At 33.6% G+C, this 15,886-nt stretch overlaps 2 protein-coding genes across 8 annotated transcripts in view; both read left to right on the top strand.

Moving 5' to 3' along the window:
* The first annotated feature begins 370 nt into the window (after positions 1–370).
* Positions 371–7,332, top strand: LOC127938184 (calreticulin). Its single transcript, XM_052534624.1, has 9 exons — positions 371–549; positions 2,254–2,355; positions 2,442–2,645; positions 2,742–2,836; positions 3,662–3,871; positions 3,952–4,065; positions 4,158–4,301; positions 5,307–5,399; positions 5,492–7,332. The coding sequence occupies exons 1-9, from the start codon at positions 453–455 to the stop codon at positions 5,693–5,695; spliced, it is 1,263 nt and encodes a 420-aa protein (XP_052390584.1). The 5' UTR covers positions 371–452; the 3' UTR covers positions 5,696–7,332.
* Positions 7,333–8,493: 1,161 nt separating this feature from the next.
* eps15l1b (epidermal growth factor receptor pathway substrate 15-like 1b) overlaps positions 8,494–15,886 on the top strand; it is a 32,042-nt gene continuing 24,649 nt past the window's right edge. For 5 of the 7 annotated variants that reach the window (XM_052534588.1, XM_052534602.1, XM_052534595.1 and 2 more), the window contains exons 1-11: positions 8,494–8,592; positions 9,670–9,711; positions 9,840–9,929; positions 10,029–10,076; positions 11,133–11,234; positions 11,499–11,564; positions 11,689–11,814; positions 12,357–12,416; positions 13,058–13,312; positions 14,524–14,687; positions 14,822–14,978. In XM_052534588.1, the coding sequence (XP_052390548.1) occupies positions 8,566–8,592; positions 9,670–9,711; positions 9,840–9,929; positions 10,029–10,076; positions 11,133–11,234; positions 11,499–11,564; positions 11,689–11,814; positions 12,357–12,416; positions 13,058–13,312; positions 14,524–14,687; positions 14,822–14,978 (1,137 nt within the window). In that variant the 5' untranslated portion in view covers positions 8,494–8,565. The remainder of the gene's footprint in view (positions 8,593–9,669; positions 9,712–9,839; positions 9,930–10,028; positions 10,077–11,132; positions 11,235–11,498; positions 11,565–11,688; positions 11,815–12,356; positions 12,417–13,057; positions 13,313–14,523; positions 14,688–14,821; positions 14,979–15,886) is intronic. The other 2 variants (XM_052534611.1, XM_052534580.1) reach the window with 1 other exon arrangement.

Raw genomic sequence — 15,886 nt, 5'->3', positions numbered from 1 at the left:
ATACGCAGTTTATTGTCTTTGATGGTTAACCACATCAAAGTCTGTCAACAGATGAAGCAGAGCAGGCTGAATTCAGAGGAAACAACACCCCTTATTTGTATAAGACTTGTTTTCCGCGTTCTCCCTCAAACGGCCTTCTATCCGCTGTTATCCTGATAAACTGATCCTGAGTCAGTTCTCCATTGTCAAGTGACGCGACCGCGCGTCATTGCGTACAGTAACGGCTGATCTGAGAGCAGCACAAGAGGCGGATACGGTATCCGGGCTAGAGGCGAGCCAGGCACTTCGTGGTCTCTTGTGATTGGTCGAGAGCGTCAGCTGTGGACCAATCAGCGGCAGACATCTGTGCAGCCACGCGCTTCTCTAGGAGCCACGGATAAACCGATCTCAGCAGAGCGCGAGCGTGAATCGCAGAGAGGGAGTGTGCGGGTTCATTCCTGAAATTAACAAATATGCAAATAATTACATTATTCCCGATCGTTTCTGCTTTATTATTAGCACTGGCTGCCAATGCAGAGGTGTACTTTAAAGAGCAGTTTCTGGATGGAGGTGAGTGTTTCATTTAGTCTTGGATGTCATGGTTGATTTGTAGGTCACAACATTAAAAGTAATATTAAAATGGGTTATCGAATGGATAATTAATAGGCTGTGATGCTTAATTATAATTTTGTTATCTTTGGAAAGTGCATCTGATTACTTAGTATTGGTTTATGCATATTAGTTTGACAGAGCAAAAATGAAACCATCAAAAATTATGCATCTTTCTTTCTTTCTTTCTTTCTTTCTTTCTTTCTTTCTTTCTTTCTTTCTTTCTTTCTTTCTTTCTTTCCTTTGCACAATGTATGTTACAGTACTAAAGTAGTAAATTATGGCACATGTCGGATATTTGTTAACTTAAAAAAAAAAAAAAGGTAAAATTTTAGCTTTCTGTATGTTTGTGTACTCCTAAAAGTAGCCAAATAAACAATTAGAGGTTAAAATTTATATTTTGGGACAATGATCCAGAGGTTCTGATGACTGTCTTTCACTCAGGGGCGTGTTGAATGAGAAGCCACGCCCACCGAGACCCCTGCAGCAGTGATGCTCACTAAATCCTATTACCTGTTGAAATAGTTTTATGGCATGTCACAACACACACCTCAGTAGCTGCTTAAATTCCATGTGCCCACTTAATCATTTCAGGCCTTGTCTAATTGGTTTGTTAAAGAACAAGATGTGTTTATGTATATGCATTTGATCATTTAATTATGCTGGTGCAAATGAAAGCAAAAGGTGCATTATCACAAACATATGTCTATCAAGAAGAACAGGAAGTTTCTTAAGTTATTCCACAAACTTCCTTAAATATCAATCATTAAACATGTGTGGAATGTGATTGGACCTGCAAACCACATTAATTCATCTTGTTTCCTCTTCAAGTTTATAGATAAAGGCTTTATCGTACAATTTGGGTTAGTTAGTTTTTTTGACGATTAGATAAATATAAATTGTAAATAAATAAATATGTTTATGTTGTGTATGTCTTAAAAAAACAAAACAAAACTATATATATATATATATATATATATATAAATATATATATATATATATATATATATACTTTTTTTATATATAAAAAATTAAAAATAGTATTTTTACTGATTATTTAGGACCTCATTTTAATATAATCTTTTTATTGTCATTTTTATTATTATTATTTTATTGTATATTTCTTGTCATTTCTTTTATTGTTTTAAAGCTTTGGCAATACTTTATATAAACACAATCATGTCGAAAAAAGATTTGTAAAAATTGATGTGCATGCAATTTCCTTTTTAGGAAGGTAATCATATTTCAACATTTATAACATGTTAACATTTACTTTATTTCAAGTAATGGAAATGTTTTTAAATAATTCTAGTTTTAGATTTAGTAAACTGTAATAACTTTGGTTTGTTTTATTAAAGATGAAATTTGCAACACTGACACGTTTACTGAACTGAATTGAATCTAAATTGAACGTAATAATGACAGAGTAGTCTTCTGTAGAGCTACTTTACAGCTAAAATTTTATTTATTTGATAAAAGTTGAATTTTACGACATAAACCGTTATTTTTCTTGTTTTTAGTGTGCAGCTGCTTTGAAACAGTTTGTATATTTCAATGCAATTTCCCTTTTTAGGATGCTATTCATGTTGCATTTTTCCAGGTTGCATTCACTTTATCTTTTTAGCCTCATTTCTTTGCTTCTAACTTTTTTATCCACATTCACAGATGCCTGGAAGACTCGATGGCTGAACTCCGAGCACAAATCTGACTATGGCCAGTTCAAACTGACCGCTGGAAACTTCTACGGAGACGCTGAGAAAGACAAGGGTAGGCGTTTGCATCCCTAAAGACCTTTGGTTCAGCAAAAGAAGCTGAGTTTGCTTGACTTTTGCGATCTCTTTATCCACTGACAGGTCTGCAGAGCAGTCAGGATGCCCATTTCTACGCCACCTCCGCCCGCTTCGAGCCCTTCAGCAACGAGGGCAAACCTCTGGTGATCCAGTTCACCGTCAAACACGAGCAGAAGATCGACTGCGGAGGCGGATACGTTAAAGTCTTCCCGGCTGATCTCAACCAGGCGGACATGCACGGAGACTCCCAGTATTACATCATGTTCGGTACGTCAGCCAAGACTCATTCGTGTGTGAACACCTGGAGTTATTAAAGGAAACGGGTTATTTATTTATGTTTTCTTGTCTAAATCACCTCAACAGGGCCGGATATCTGCGGCTACAGCACCAAGAAGGTCCACGTCATCTTCAACTACAAAGGAAAGAACCACCTCATCAAGAAAGATATCAAATGCAAAGTGAGGTCCAAGGGTTTGGTTAAAATTCAGTAATATCATTGATGTAATGCACTGACACTGTCAGACAAGAACAAAGTTTGATTGGATAATGACTCTGATTTTTAGCACCGTTATTGAACTGAAATGAATCCTGATATAATTCACTTCTGTGGACTTTACATACAATTTTGTTATTTTGGTTTCACTGCGACATTATTATTTTATCAATATCGTGAATCATTGTTTTATTTCTTTATTTATAATTTGTATTTTTTTTTAAAAATATGCACGCATATAGTTTTTATAAAAAAAATTCCCATTTTAATTGTACTTATTTTAGTACATCGGATTAAACTGAATTAAAATGTTGAAATGCTGCTATTATGTTTTTAAATTTAGTTATTAATTAGATTTTATTTGTAAACCTTGGTTTTTGTATTGAACTTAACTGAATTCTAATTTGAAACGATCTGTATATATAAATAGAACTTTATAAAAAAATAAAAATAAATACAAAAAATTAAAATAAAATGTTTAGACAAAAAAAAAATTGTCATCTTATCATCTACACATTTGAAGAAAATATTTTGTTGTTTAAATGTTAACACATAAATAAATAAAACGAAGTAATAAATAAATTAATTGATATTGTAGCCCCTGTAATGTATTTTAAAATTTATTTTAATGTATGAAGTTTGAAAGTAAAAAAATTTGAACTTTCAAAAATACTTAAAAAAAAAAAAAAAAATAGCCCTGTTAGTTGAGAGCATCAGTAATACAAAAATGTCATGGAATGAAATTAAAATGTTCAAATCGTCTCTAACTGAACGCTCTCGTTCTCCTCAGGATGATGAATTGACTCACTTGTACACATTGATCCTGAATCCGGATCAGACGTACGAGGTGAAGATCGACAACGAGAAGGTGGAGTCCGGCTCTCTGGAGGAGGACTGGGACTTCCTGCCCCCAAAGAAGATCAAGGACCCCGAAGCCAAGAAGCCTGAGGACTGGGACGACCGCGCCAAGATCGACGACGAGTCGGACACCAAACCCGAGGTTCGATTCTGTTTCCCATCACCTGTGAGGCACAGCTGCCTCGGTTTCATCTTTTAACACTGACTGTCTGATGTTGTCAGGACTGGGATAAGCCAGAGAACATTCCCGATCCTGATGCCAAGAAGCCAGACGACTGGGATGAGGATATGGATGGAGAGTGGGAACCTGCCGTGATCCCAAACCCGGAGTATAAGGTACAGATTCACATGCTTGAAGATGCCTCAACAGGACGCCTCCACAGCGCTTCAGGCCTCTGAAAGTCATTTACTGTTGTGTTTTGGTGCAGGGCGAGTGGAAACCCAAACAGATCGACAACCCCAACTACAAGGGCATCTGGGTGCATCCTGAAATCGACAACCCTGAATACTCTCCTGACGCCGAGATCTACAAATTCGACAACATTGGAGTCATTGGGCTGGATCTCTGGCAGGTGAGACGCCTTAGTGTTGCCAAAAAATAACCTTTCATTTTTCTTGATTATAAAAAAAATATATATTAGTGGACATCTGGAAGTATTAGCATATAGCAGATAATTTTTAAATATTTATTTATTTAATTGTTTATTATTTAACATAAAATAGCCTTCTATTTTTGAATTATGAAAATTGCACTTCAGGAAGTGTGTGTGTGTGTGTGTGTATTTCTGATTCTGATGCACATTTTCTTATAGTTTAGTAGGGTTTTCATAATAATGAAATACAAGTCTATTTTATGCTAATATTGATAATAAAAATAATAAAAAATAATAAGTAAATAATAAATAAATAAATAATTTACTTATTTATTATTTATTTATTTTTTTAGTTATTTACTTTATTTATTATTTGTTTTATTCTTTTAATTATCAATATTACCGTAAAATAGCCTTGTATTTCATAATTATGAAAACCCTACTAACTATATAACTGAACCTCAGGAAGCATTATATAACTTTAATAAATTATGTAATTCAGGAATACATGTCGATGAGATTTTAAGAAGCGTATTGTGTTGATTGTAAAGTGCTTTTAATGAGGCCAGTTCAGATTTCTGAAAACTTTGGCACCAGTTGATGTTAATAAGATTTTTTATTGAATTTTAGTTTTTCCATCTATTTATTTGATTGAAATGATGGTTCCTCTTTTACACCTTTGAGCCATTTCAGAAGAATTACTAAATATCAGGATTAGTTTAATGAAATGTGTTATTTGAAATAAATGTTAACTGAAATTAAATAAATGTAATTAAAAGCTATGTAAACCAAATTATAAAAACAACATATTACTTAGACTTAAAATTGTTTAAATATAAATATTAGTTTATTTATTTGATTTAAACATTTTCATAAATGTTATAATCTGTATTTAATATTATCATTATTATTATTATTATTATTATTATTATTAAACTAGATCATCCAGTCCGATTTATATCTGTTTCTGTTTCATCACTCCAGGTGAAATCCGGCACTATATTTGACAACTTCTTCATCACGGACGACGTGAAGGAAGCTGAGGATTTCGGAAATGAAACGTGGGGTGCTACAAAGGTAAGAGCTGGATTCGAGCGTCCTGCTGAACTAGTGAATATGCAATAAACATGCATTTATTACAAAACAAAACAAAAATATTCTCGCCACAGGGTCCCGAGAAGAAAATGAAAGAGGAACAGGATGAGAAGAAACGCAAAGAGGAGGAGGAGAAGAACAAGGAGCAGAGCACAGAAGCAGATGAAGGGGAGGAGGAGGAGGATGAAGGCGAGGAGGAGGAAGAGGAGGAGGACGAGACGGACGAGTCTCCAGAGGAGGAGGGAGACACTGATGCTCTTCCCAAAGACGAACTGTAACGCAGGATCTAGATTACCGTCCACATTCCGTGGTTGCCAGGAAACGACTGCAGTGCATTCATTCTAAACTCCGCGTCCTTAGAGACGGCGATGATGTCGTGATGATGTCATAGAGGGCAAAAGGGCGACTGGAAGTTCTTAACCTATACATTTAATTTTTTTGTTATTGAAGAGTTTTCTGTACAGCTGCAGGAGTCTGATCTGTTTGAAATCTATTATCAGGTTTTTTGTGCCTTTCATGTTTCTAAAATCGATACCCATATTAGTACGAGATGTTGGTGTTAGTTTGAAGGAACTAGACGAAATTCATGAAGTTTATTTGATTTACTGTTATAATTATGGGAGCCTGTTTTCACCACGGAATACAAAAAAAAAAAAAAGTAATTCTCAGCTTATATCTCACAATTGGGACTTTTTGTCTGAGGGGAAAAAAGTAAAAATTGTGAGATTTAATCTCATAATACTCAGAAAAATAATATGAATTGTGAGATTTAAACTCAAAATTGCAAGATATAAGCTCGAAATAATGAGGAAAATGTCAGAATTGTTTGGTTTAAAGTCAAAATTGCAAGATAGAAACAAAATATTGTGAGATATAAACTGATAATATTGAGGAAAAAGTCAGAATTTTAAGATTTAAACTTAAAATTGTGAGATAGAAGCTCATAGCTCTTTGAGTCGTGTTTATTGGAATGTTTTTATTCTGTAGTGGAAAAAAACATTCTTCAGAATTACAGGCAAAAATTTTTCAAATGGGTTTATATCTAGCAATTCTGACTTTTTTGTGAGAAATTAAGTCCGAACTATGACATAAAAAGTCAAAAAAAAAAAAAAAAAAAAAAAAAAAAAATATATATATATATATATATATATATATATGTATATGTATGTGTTATACATTTTTTGTGTTTTCCCATAGTGGAAACAGACTTCCATACACAGTAAAGCATGTTACTGGGATGTTACACCGCTTGAGCAGTTGTTTCTCTGCGTTGCAGAAATGTGATGAGCGCAAAGTGCACTGAAACGGAAGAATGGAGGATGGTGATTTTCGCCCTTTTGTTATTAATAAGAGATTAATCAAATCACAGGCTGGGTTTCAAACTGGAGTCCTCATTTCTGAAACACGAGCAGAACAAAATCTTTTTTGTGAAAATTATTACAAGAAAACATACAAGGATTTACGCAAATTCATTCTGCCTGTATTTCATCAATGAGGACTAATGAATGTTTGTACTGTAGTGCAAAAGAAATGTACAATGACATAATGTTCCTTTGGCACTGATGATTTAGTTTTGTTCTGTAATTATATGAATCTCCCAAACAAGATATTCAGTAAAATTTCCTTTTATTTTCCAGCTCTATTTATTACAAATGTCTTGCAGTTTGAGTTTCAGAGTTTTATGTTCATTATGTAGTTGATATAATTTTTTTTTTTGTTACTTGAAAATAAATGAGCTAAATTAAGGGATGCGGGGATATTTGCAGAGGTTTCAAGGCTGCATTAAAATAAACACTGTGAACTAAAACCCAGATGTTCAAATCGGATTAGTACTGAAAATCCTGTTTAGTGACATTAAAACACCTTTTTACATATTGAGAGAGTTGCCAAAGTTTTAATAAAAAACTTTATTGTACATGCAGTTGTGATTTTTTTGTGAGTTTGAGTACATCATGGTTTCATAATCAGAACATTTTACTATTACTTTTTTTATACTAATATGATTCAGGTTGGTTATTATTACACCGAAAGAACAGATGAAGATGTTTACACATTACACATTTTCATAAATTCATCATTTCTCCAGAAGGTTTGCTCATCATCAGCTTTAGTCACATGCATCTGAATAAATATTTGGACTTGTACTCACTTTTGTTTGGTTTGGTTGATAAGTTTGTGTTTGCAACATGGAAGCTTAAAAAAAAAGACGAAAGCATTGTTAGGTTGTTTCTGGGAGTTGCTTGTATTATTTTCACCACATATGTTTTCTGTAATAAAACAAGCTGATTTATATTACATTATTTGTTTCTAGATGTCATGCATTTACAAATTTGGTACACAAGGTGGAGACATTTTACAGTTTACAGTACAGGCTATGTACAATCAAACCAAAAATGATTCAGACACCAGATATCATTTTTGATATTTGTTTTACTAGTGGTTGCAGGACACTATGGTTCATTTATGTAGGCAAAGATAGCTAAAAAGAGTGAACCGTGACAAATTATACCCGTAATTTGTACCAAAAATGATTCAGACACTTTGACCTGATCATATTTTGGTTAAGTGTTATCTGACATTATCAAGATGAATTTGTTCTGAACACAGTTTAACTCACATTATCACAAATAAACTTTGATAATGTAGGCAAAGTTGAAGCTGTATTTCATAGGAAATTTAGATACATGAACTGATATTTTTCTTTTCTGTTTTCCTTTTCTTTATTTTACTACATTGAACTACAGTAAATTTATAACACATTCTCCCATAACAGTTCAACATATACAATTTATTATAATTATATATGATTAAATATATTATATAATTTAATATTTTCTAGATATTTTCTGTTCTGTGTTATGTTTTACATGCTTTTTACCTGATTTTAAATTTTAGATTAATAATATAAATAATAATTAACTATTTGTCCACATGCGTACGTTTGTTTCAGAATATCTTAGTAGGGCCAATGCGTTAAGAATTCGGTAATAACTTAATTAAAATTACTTTAGTAAAATAAACCGCCTCTTTCATGAACATCTAAAATACGATCTTTAATGAATTCGTAACTCAGGCTTTTACATTTGACATTGCGCGTTCACGAGACAGGCTCCTGACTGGCTGCGCGCGTGCTGGTGAATCAGGAAATATGGCGGCGCTCACGCCACTCAGTCAGGTAAAGACTTTAAAAGTTTGATTAAAACTGAACTGTAAAGTACATTTTGGGAGGATTTATCTAAATCTTGTTCCCTGGTTGTAGAAAACGCGGTTATGTCGTGTTTAAGTGTAAACGCGCGGAGATTGGGCTCTCCGGTGAAACGGGCGCAGTTATCTGTTGTTGTTAGCGATTATGTCATAGTTATATTTTCAGTTTTCCCTAGTTATGTATCGTAATGATGTCTAATAATTGATTTCTGACTGATTTTCTTCTTCAAGGTCGCTGTTTTACAACTTTTCCACTGTTTCTGTGTCGTGACAGCTGTTTGTGTAGCACCACGACGGAACTAATCAGTGTTTTTTATGTGATTTCTGGCTCTGGATTGTTCAGAATTTTGTTCAGAAACATTATTCTGATTTTGTTCGATGTATTATGTCAGCAAACCGTTTATCTATTCTGTCTTTATCGAGAGAAACCAATGTTTTAATCACATGTCGTCATCGATGTGACGTCATCGATTTTTTGATACTACAAGAAATAAGTATTTTTTCACCCTTGTCCCAGATATGTTTTTTGTTTTTTTTTGTTTTTTTACGACGGCGTTTTAGTGCCACGTTGAACAAAAAAGAAAATGACAAGAATAAAGTCGAAATGTTTCGAGAATAAAGTTTATTTTTTTATTTTATTTACGATTTTAATCTTGTAGTATTACGAATTTATTCTCGTAATATTTCGATTTTTTTCTCGTAATATTTCGATTTTATTCTCGTAATATTTCGATTTTATTCTCTTAATATTTCGATTTTATTCTCGAAATATTTTGACTTTATTCTTGAAATATTTTGGCTTTATTCTCATAGTATTAGGACTTAATTCTCAAAACATTTCAACTTTATTCTCTTAGTATTATGACTTGAAATATTTCGACTATATTATTTTTTTTTTTCAATGTAGCACTTAAACACTGTCGTATTTTTGATATTTAACTGCTACTTGTTTTTTATTATACTGCTAACACTTTACAGTAAAGTCTGATTAGTTGAAATACATTAATGCATTAACTAACAATATTCATTTTCTCTTCTATTTATGCAGTTATCAAGTGGAAACCCTGCATATGAGAGCTTCTACAGACAGGTAAATTACCAAAGCTGTTTAAAATGGAATTATCTCTGATATTATGCGCTCCCACTGTCAGTCATCAAGTATAGTATCATTATAATTATATTATACGTGACGCTGATGGCCTTTTGTCTCTGTTGCAGGTGGATCCGGGAAACACTGGGAAAGTGGGCGCAGCAGAAGCTGCTCAGTTCTTGAAGAAATCAGGGCTTTCAGACAGCACACTGGGTCAGGTGCGAGCGAATTATCCCATGTCTGAACATCTGAAAGCTTGGAGACGCAGCGCTAGAGCTCTTGGCAGAAACTGACTGTGTGTTTGCTTCTCTATACAGATCTGGGAGCTGTCAGACCCTGAGAGAAAAGGTTACTTGGATAAAAAGGTAAATACCATTGTTTCATGTCAGAATAGACCTTTACACAAGTAGATAATCTTTGACGTCTTAAATTCATTTATATCAGCTCTTCATTTACCTGAAGTGCCAAATGGTCTAACAAGCTACGGCACACCAAAATAAAAGTGCCGTTTACTTTGAAAAATAGTGTGTACTACTCAAAGAAATAATGATAAAATTTCTTAAAATATCATTTTAAGGAATATCACAAATGTTTTGTAAACCTTGATTGTGCAGCGCTTAGTCTGCTAAAAATAAAAGGAATTGTTACATGTTAATTTGATTTACATTTTAAAGATTAGTTAATTTGTTTTATGTGATCATTTGATTACAATAATTTTTTATATACATTTGTATTCAGTCATAAAACACGGAATCCAATTAAAACAGAAAACATAGAATTTCAGGGGAAAAAAAAGCATTTTATAGAGCCCTATTATTGTTACAATTTTAATAAATGTAAACGTTGAAAACTGCAGACACTGAATTTGGGGAAAAAAAGTAATTGGCCCACTCGCTCATAAATGGGAAAATTGCAATGTTCAAACTATAGAAATGGAAGCATTAGTAAAATTAAAAAGGCTGCCAAGCACTGTAATGTGTAAGAAATAAATATAATAATTAATAGCCTAAATTGTCTTCTAGTTGAAGATAATGTGCTCTGTAGGGTTTATATGAACATGCATTGCATTTTGAGTTCAGGGTTATGTTATTTTAATGTTTTTATTAATATTTTTTAATTTGTTTTTATATTTTCTGATTGCATTTTAAAGTTTTAGTAATTTAGTTTGTGTTCATTTCTGTGTTTTTTTTTTTTCTTCTCATTTTTATTTGTAGTTATTTTTGCACATCAAGTTAAACTAAATAAAAATGTTGCTTTGGCAGCTAGCTGAAATAAAATAAGTTGAATGTTTGTTTTTATTAAAAATTAGAGAAATGCAATTTTTTTGCAAGTAACAAAACTATTTTCATTTTATAATTATTTTTTCCCCCCTAGTTTTAAAGAACTGTAATAACCTTGGTTTAACTGCGTTCTCTATGAAGGGTTTCTTCTCTGCTCTGAGGCTGGTGGCTTCTGCTCAAGGAGGAAGTGACGTCAGTCTAAACAGTTCAAGCCAGAACATCTCTGCACCCATCCCTAAATTTGTGAGTATTGCCACTTTATATATCTGAGCTGAAAATTCAATGATCCACACATGTTTATCTGTAGATTTTAGCCGAATAGCATGTGTATAAATAAAGATGATGCTTTGGAAATAACACTTATGTGCTCCAATCACTGTCAACCCGTTGAATAATGATCGCTGATATTAACAGTTAACCGCTTGTGTTTGCATGATGATTTGTAAGTTATTTGGGTTAAAAGCATCTGTTAAAGCAAATGCATGTAAATGTCTGTGTGTTTTCCAGAGAGACGCCGTTAGCCCGTCCCTGAACATCACAACCTCAGCTTCTGATTCCAGCTGGACAATAAAGGTACAGAATTACTGCAATAAAATCTGATTTGTAATAAAAAAAAAAAAACGTGTTTAAATATTCTCAGGTTTTTTTCACCACACATTGTCTCTTGTCTCATTTATATTGTGCTTGGCTTCTCCAGCCAGAGGATAAAGCAAAATATGATGGGATATTTGAGAGTCTGTCTCCGATTGGTGGGCTGCTGTCAGGTGATAAAGTGAAACCAGTCCTAATGAACTCAAACCTGCCTCTCGATGTGCTTGGAAAGGTGAATATCTGTTTTAATGTATAGAAGGCTCTTACTGACACTTTAGGCCCCTTAATTTTACTTATATTTGCCTGATATTGTAAGAAAATGTTTCTTGAGCAGTAAATCTGTATATTAGAATGATTTCTGAAGATCATGTGACACTGAAGACTGGAGGAATGATGCTAAAAATACAGCTTTGATCACAGAAATAAATCACGTTTTAACAGATATTCACACAGAAAAGTTATTTTAAATTTGTATAATATTTAACTGTATTAACGTTTTTAGTGTATTCGTGGTCAAATAAATGCAGCCCTTGATGAGCAGAAAATACTTTTTTATTTTTATAAAAAAATTTGAATGCTAGTGTATACAGTTTATACATAATTAAAAAATATAATATTACCTATGATATTATTCGACCAATTCTGACTGATTTACAAAATGTTAACATTGCCAATATTTGACTTGCTTTATAGCTTAGATCTTTAGTATATTCATAAATGAAATATGATACCACAAAGTTTTATTTTTTTGACTTCTCTCTCTCCGTTTTGTAGATTTGGGATCTCAGTGACATTGACAAAGATGGACACTTGGATAAAGATGAGTTTTCAGTGGTGAGTCCAACAAAAGAGCATGTGCTTTTATTAGTAGAAGTTAATGGTTGATGTGATCAAACCTCAAACACTAAGTATTAAAGTGGTGTGTGTGTTCTCCTAACAGCGTTTGTGCTCATTACTTTTAATGTTTAATGTTATTGACACTGTTCAATGTGTATATTAGTGACCGTGGAGCACAAACGCAGTCTGAAGTCTCTGGGGTATATTTGTAGCAATAGTCAAAAATACATTGTATGGGTCAAAGTTATCAATTTATTTATGCCAAAAATCGTTAGGATAATAAGGAAAGATCATGTTCAATTAAGATGTTTTGTAAATTTCCTACTGTAAATATATCAAAACGTGTTTTGATTAGTAATATGCATTGCTAAAGACTTTATTTGGAGAACTGTAAAAGTGATTTTTCTCAATATTTAGATTTTTTTTTTGCACCCTCAGATTCCAGATTTTCAAATAGTTGTATCTCAGACAAATGTTGTCCGACCCTAACAAACCACACATCAATGGAAAGCTTCTTTATTTAGCTTGTAGATGATATACACATCTCAATTTATCTAACTATTAAGAAAAAGTCTAAGGAAATAAGCCATTTGTTGAGAAATCTCACTCATTTTATTAATTGTCACATCTTTTTGCAGGCGATGCACTTGGTTTATGCAGCCCGAGAGAAGGAGTCTGTGCCATCCACCCTCCCTACCGCTCTCATCCCTCCACTCAAGCGGAAGAAGATGGCAAGCGCTCTTCCGGGATCAGTTCCCGTTCTTCCCTCTAGTCCGTTCCTCCTGAAGGAGAACCTGCGGCCAGCGCTTTTGGGAAGCAGCACAAATTTGTCTCCTTCGAGCTCATTCAAGCGCTCCAGCCCGACCCCAGCGCAGCCTCAAACACACACACAGGTGAACACAACAGCAGTCGTCCTGCATGTAAACCTGTCTGTCTCGCTCGAACACTCATGAAACAAGTCCGGCCACATTCCTATCAGCTCCTGGAGCTCTAGTCTTCATGCTTACAGAGTTACTGCAAAATATCAGAAAGCTTGTTTCTGCTTGATTTTAAACGTTGTTTGGAAGCCAAACACAACCTACAGTTGTTTGACCAAGTAATGCAGTTCATTATTAGTTACTCAGTGCCTAACATATACAGAACTATTCTCATTTAAAATATCTTTTACTTATTTAACTACATGAGCATCCAGAGAGCAAAAGAGATTGAACCATTTGAAGTTTATGAACGATGAAGTTTTTGGCATTTATGCATTCTGAAAGGAATATTAGTGTGCTATATTTACTGTTAAATTAATATTAGGTGAAGTATCATGCAAACTTCACTGATGTCACATGGTGTAGCTATTTTGCATATTTATTGTAACAAGTGATGTGTATTTTACACATATAAAAAGCAATCAGAGGAATTATGAAACTAAATATCAGAGTAATTATCAAAAACCTAAAAAATAAGGCTAAAATCAAATATAAATATTAGATGAAAAACTTCTAGTTTAGTTAAACTTCAAGCAGCAAAATTACTAATTGGAAATAAATAAACTTATTTTATCTATATATTAATTTATAAATAAAATATAAAGTCACTAATTACTAAAAACCTGAAATATGAATAGAAAAATGTAGTAATATATAAATAATACTAGAATTAAACTGCTCAGAATGATTTCTGCATGTGCCATTTTTGCGTACAGTTCAACAAAACTAGATCTACAAATTAATAATGTGCATCTGTTTTTGTTTTTATTCCATTTCTGAAGGTGCTGTAAATTGAATCGTTTTATGTTCTCTTGCTATTGGACAAAACTATGCTATTTTGTACATGCAACTTAGATTTAGTTTTATTGCAAATACAAAAACAAACAATTTCATTAATTTGAACACATTTACCATTAATACAGATGCTGCATCCGACATGTTTTCTCACTGACACGACCCCAACTGTCAAATGTGGTTATGTGCGTAAATGTGATCTTTCTGACTTTGTGGGATAAAGAATCTCAGACAGTGTGCTCTGCATATTTTGGCTGATGCATAAAGAAAATAATCATAGAATGCACATACGAGTTGTATGCTATTCCAGACGTTCCCTATATTTATCCCAGCAGCCGTTTTCTGATGTCTGGGTGGTGCCAGCAGAAGACCGAGAGCAGTACGAGGAGATCTTTGAACTGGCTGACTCTGATTTTGATGGGATGGTTGGAGGAGGTGAAGTGAAGGATATCTTCATGAACTCCCGGCTGCCTCAGAGCGTGCTGGCACACATATGGTGAGGCAGTCAAGTTTGGGTTAAAGAGGAAAATACAATCTCATTCCTGAAGTCACCCACAGCCTTAGGGTTTATAATTATGCTACACTTAATCGTGTTCTTAGAGTTATATTTTCTGTTGTTTGTGTCTGCAGGTCGCTGGCTGACACTCAGCGCACCGGTAAACTCACCAAAGAGCAGTTCTGTCTGGCGATGCACCTGATTCAGGAGAAGGTGAAAGGAGTGGATCCTCCTCAGAGTCTGACCCCTGACATGATCCCACCGTCAGAGAGAGGAGCTGTCAGCACGCCGGTGAGGAGATAAAACACACATGCATTTCATGCATCCTGTCACGATTAAAAGCACGCTCCCTTTAGCCTTAAAGGACTCCTCATTTATGATAATGTTTTGGTAAAATTTTATAATAAGGTCCCATCATTCTTTTAAATAGGATATAGAGCTATGCAGTTCATCACAATATGATTATTGCGCCCTATTCCACTTATGAATGTAAACACTTGTAAGTTATGTCTTAAGTAAATGTAAACATTTGAGAATAATAATAATAATAAAAAAACTTTCTGTGTAACAGAAGAAGTTTTGCATCCGTGCAGCTCTTAAAGTGACAGCAGCCTAATATTCCTGCTGCTGACTGTGCTAAACAAATCAAACAACAAAAGACAGAGAAAATCACTCACTGCTGTTGACTTTTGTAGCTTTAATGAGAAACAAAGGAAGATGAATCAAAACACTGTTATGTGTCATTTGTATTTTTTTTTTTTTTATTGTATTTGTCCCTTGCTTTTTTTGTTTTTATTGTGTTACTGAGTTTAATTATTTTCAATCATTTTTGAGGACCTTTTTTTTACTAATATGAGTTTCTCTGTGGTATTGAGAAATGTTAGATTTCGCTGGTCTCTAAAATCTAAATGTTATAGCAACTTTATTTAAAGTTGTATAAAGTATACATTTTTAGTCATAATCATGTTAAAAAAAAAATCCCAATTACAGTACTGACCATTTTAATCGTGATTATGATTTTTGCCATAATCAAACAGCTCTAATAGGTTTGTTAACTTAAATAATTTTTAATTCTGTCATTATTTGCTCACCATCAAGTTGTCCCAAACCTGTATGAGTTTCTTTGTTCCGTTGAACACAAAAGAAGATATTTTGAAGAATGTGGGTATCCAAACAGTTGACGGTACCCATTGACTCCC

The sequence above is a fragment of the Carassius gibelio genome, chromosome A2 (genome assembly GCF_023724105.1).
Source record: "Carassius gibelio isolate Cgi1373 ecotype wild population from Czech Republic chromosome A2, carGib1.2-hapl.c, whole genome shotgun sequence".
Lineage (NCBI taxonomy): Eukaryota > Metazoa > Chordata > Actinopteri > Cypriniformes > Cyprinidae > Carassius > Carassius gibelio.
Note: the sequence above shows the minus strand (reverse complement) of the source record. Positions and strands in the feature narration are given on the sequence as shown.

Coding starts and splice junctions, on each gene's coding strand:
- LOC127938184 (XM_052534624.1), top strand. CDS start 453: ATGCAAATAATTACATTATTCCCGATCGTTTCTGCTTTATTATTAGCA. Junction 4,302..5,306: donor TTGGGCTGGATCTCTGGCAG/GTGAGACGCCTT, acceptor TCATCACTCCAG/GTGAAATCCGGCACTATATT. Junction 5,400..5,491: donor AAACGTGGGGTGCTACAAAG/GTAAGAGCTGGA, acceptor TTCTCGCCACAG/GGTCCCGAGAAGAAAATGAA.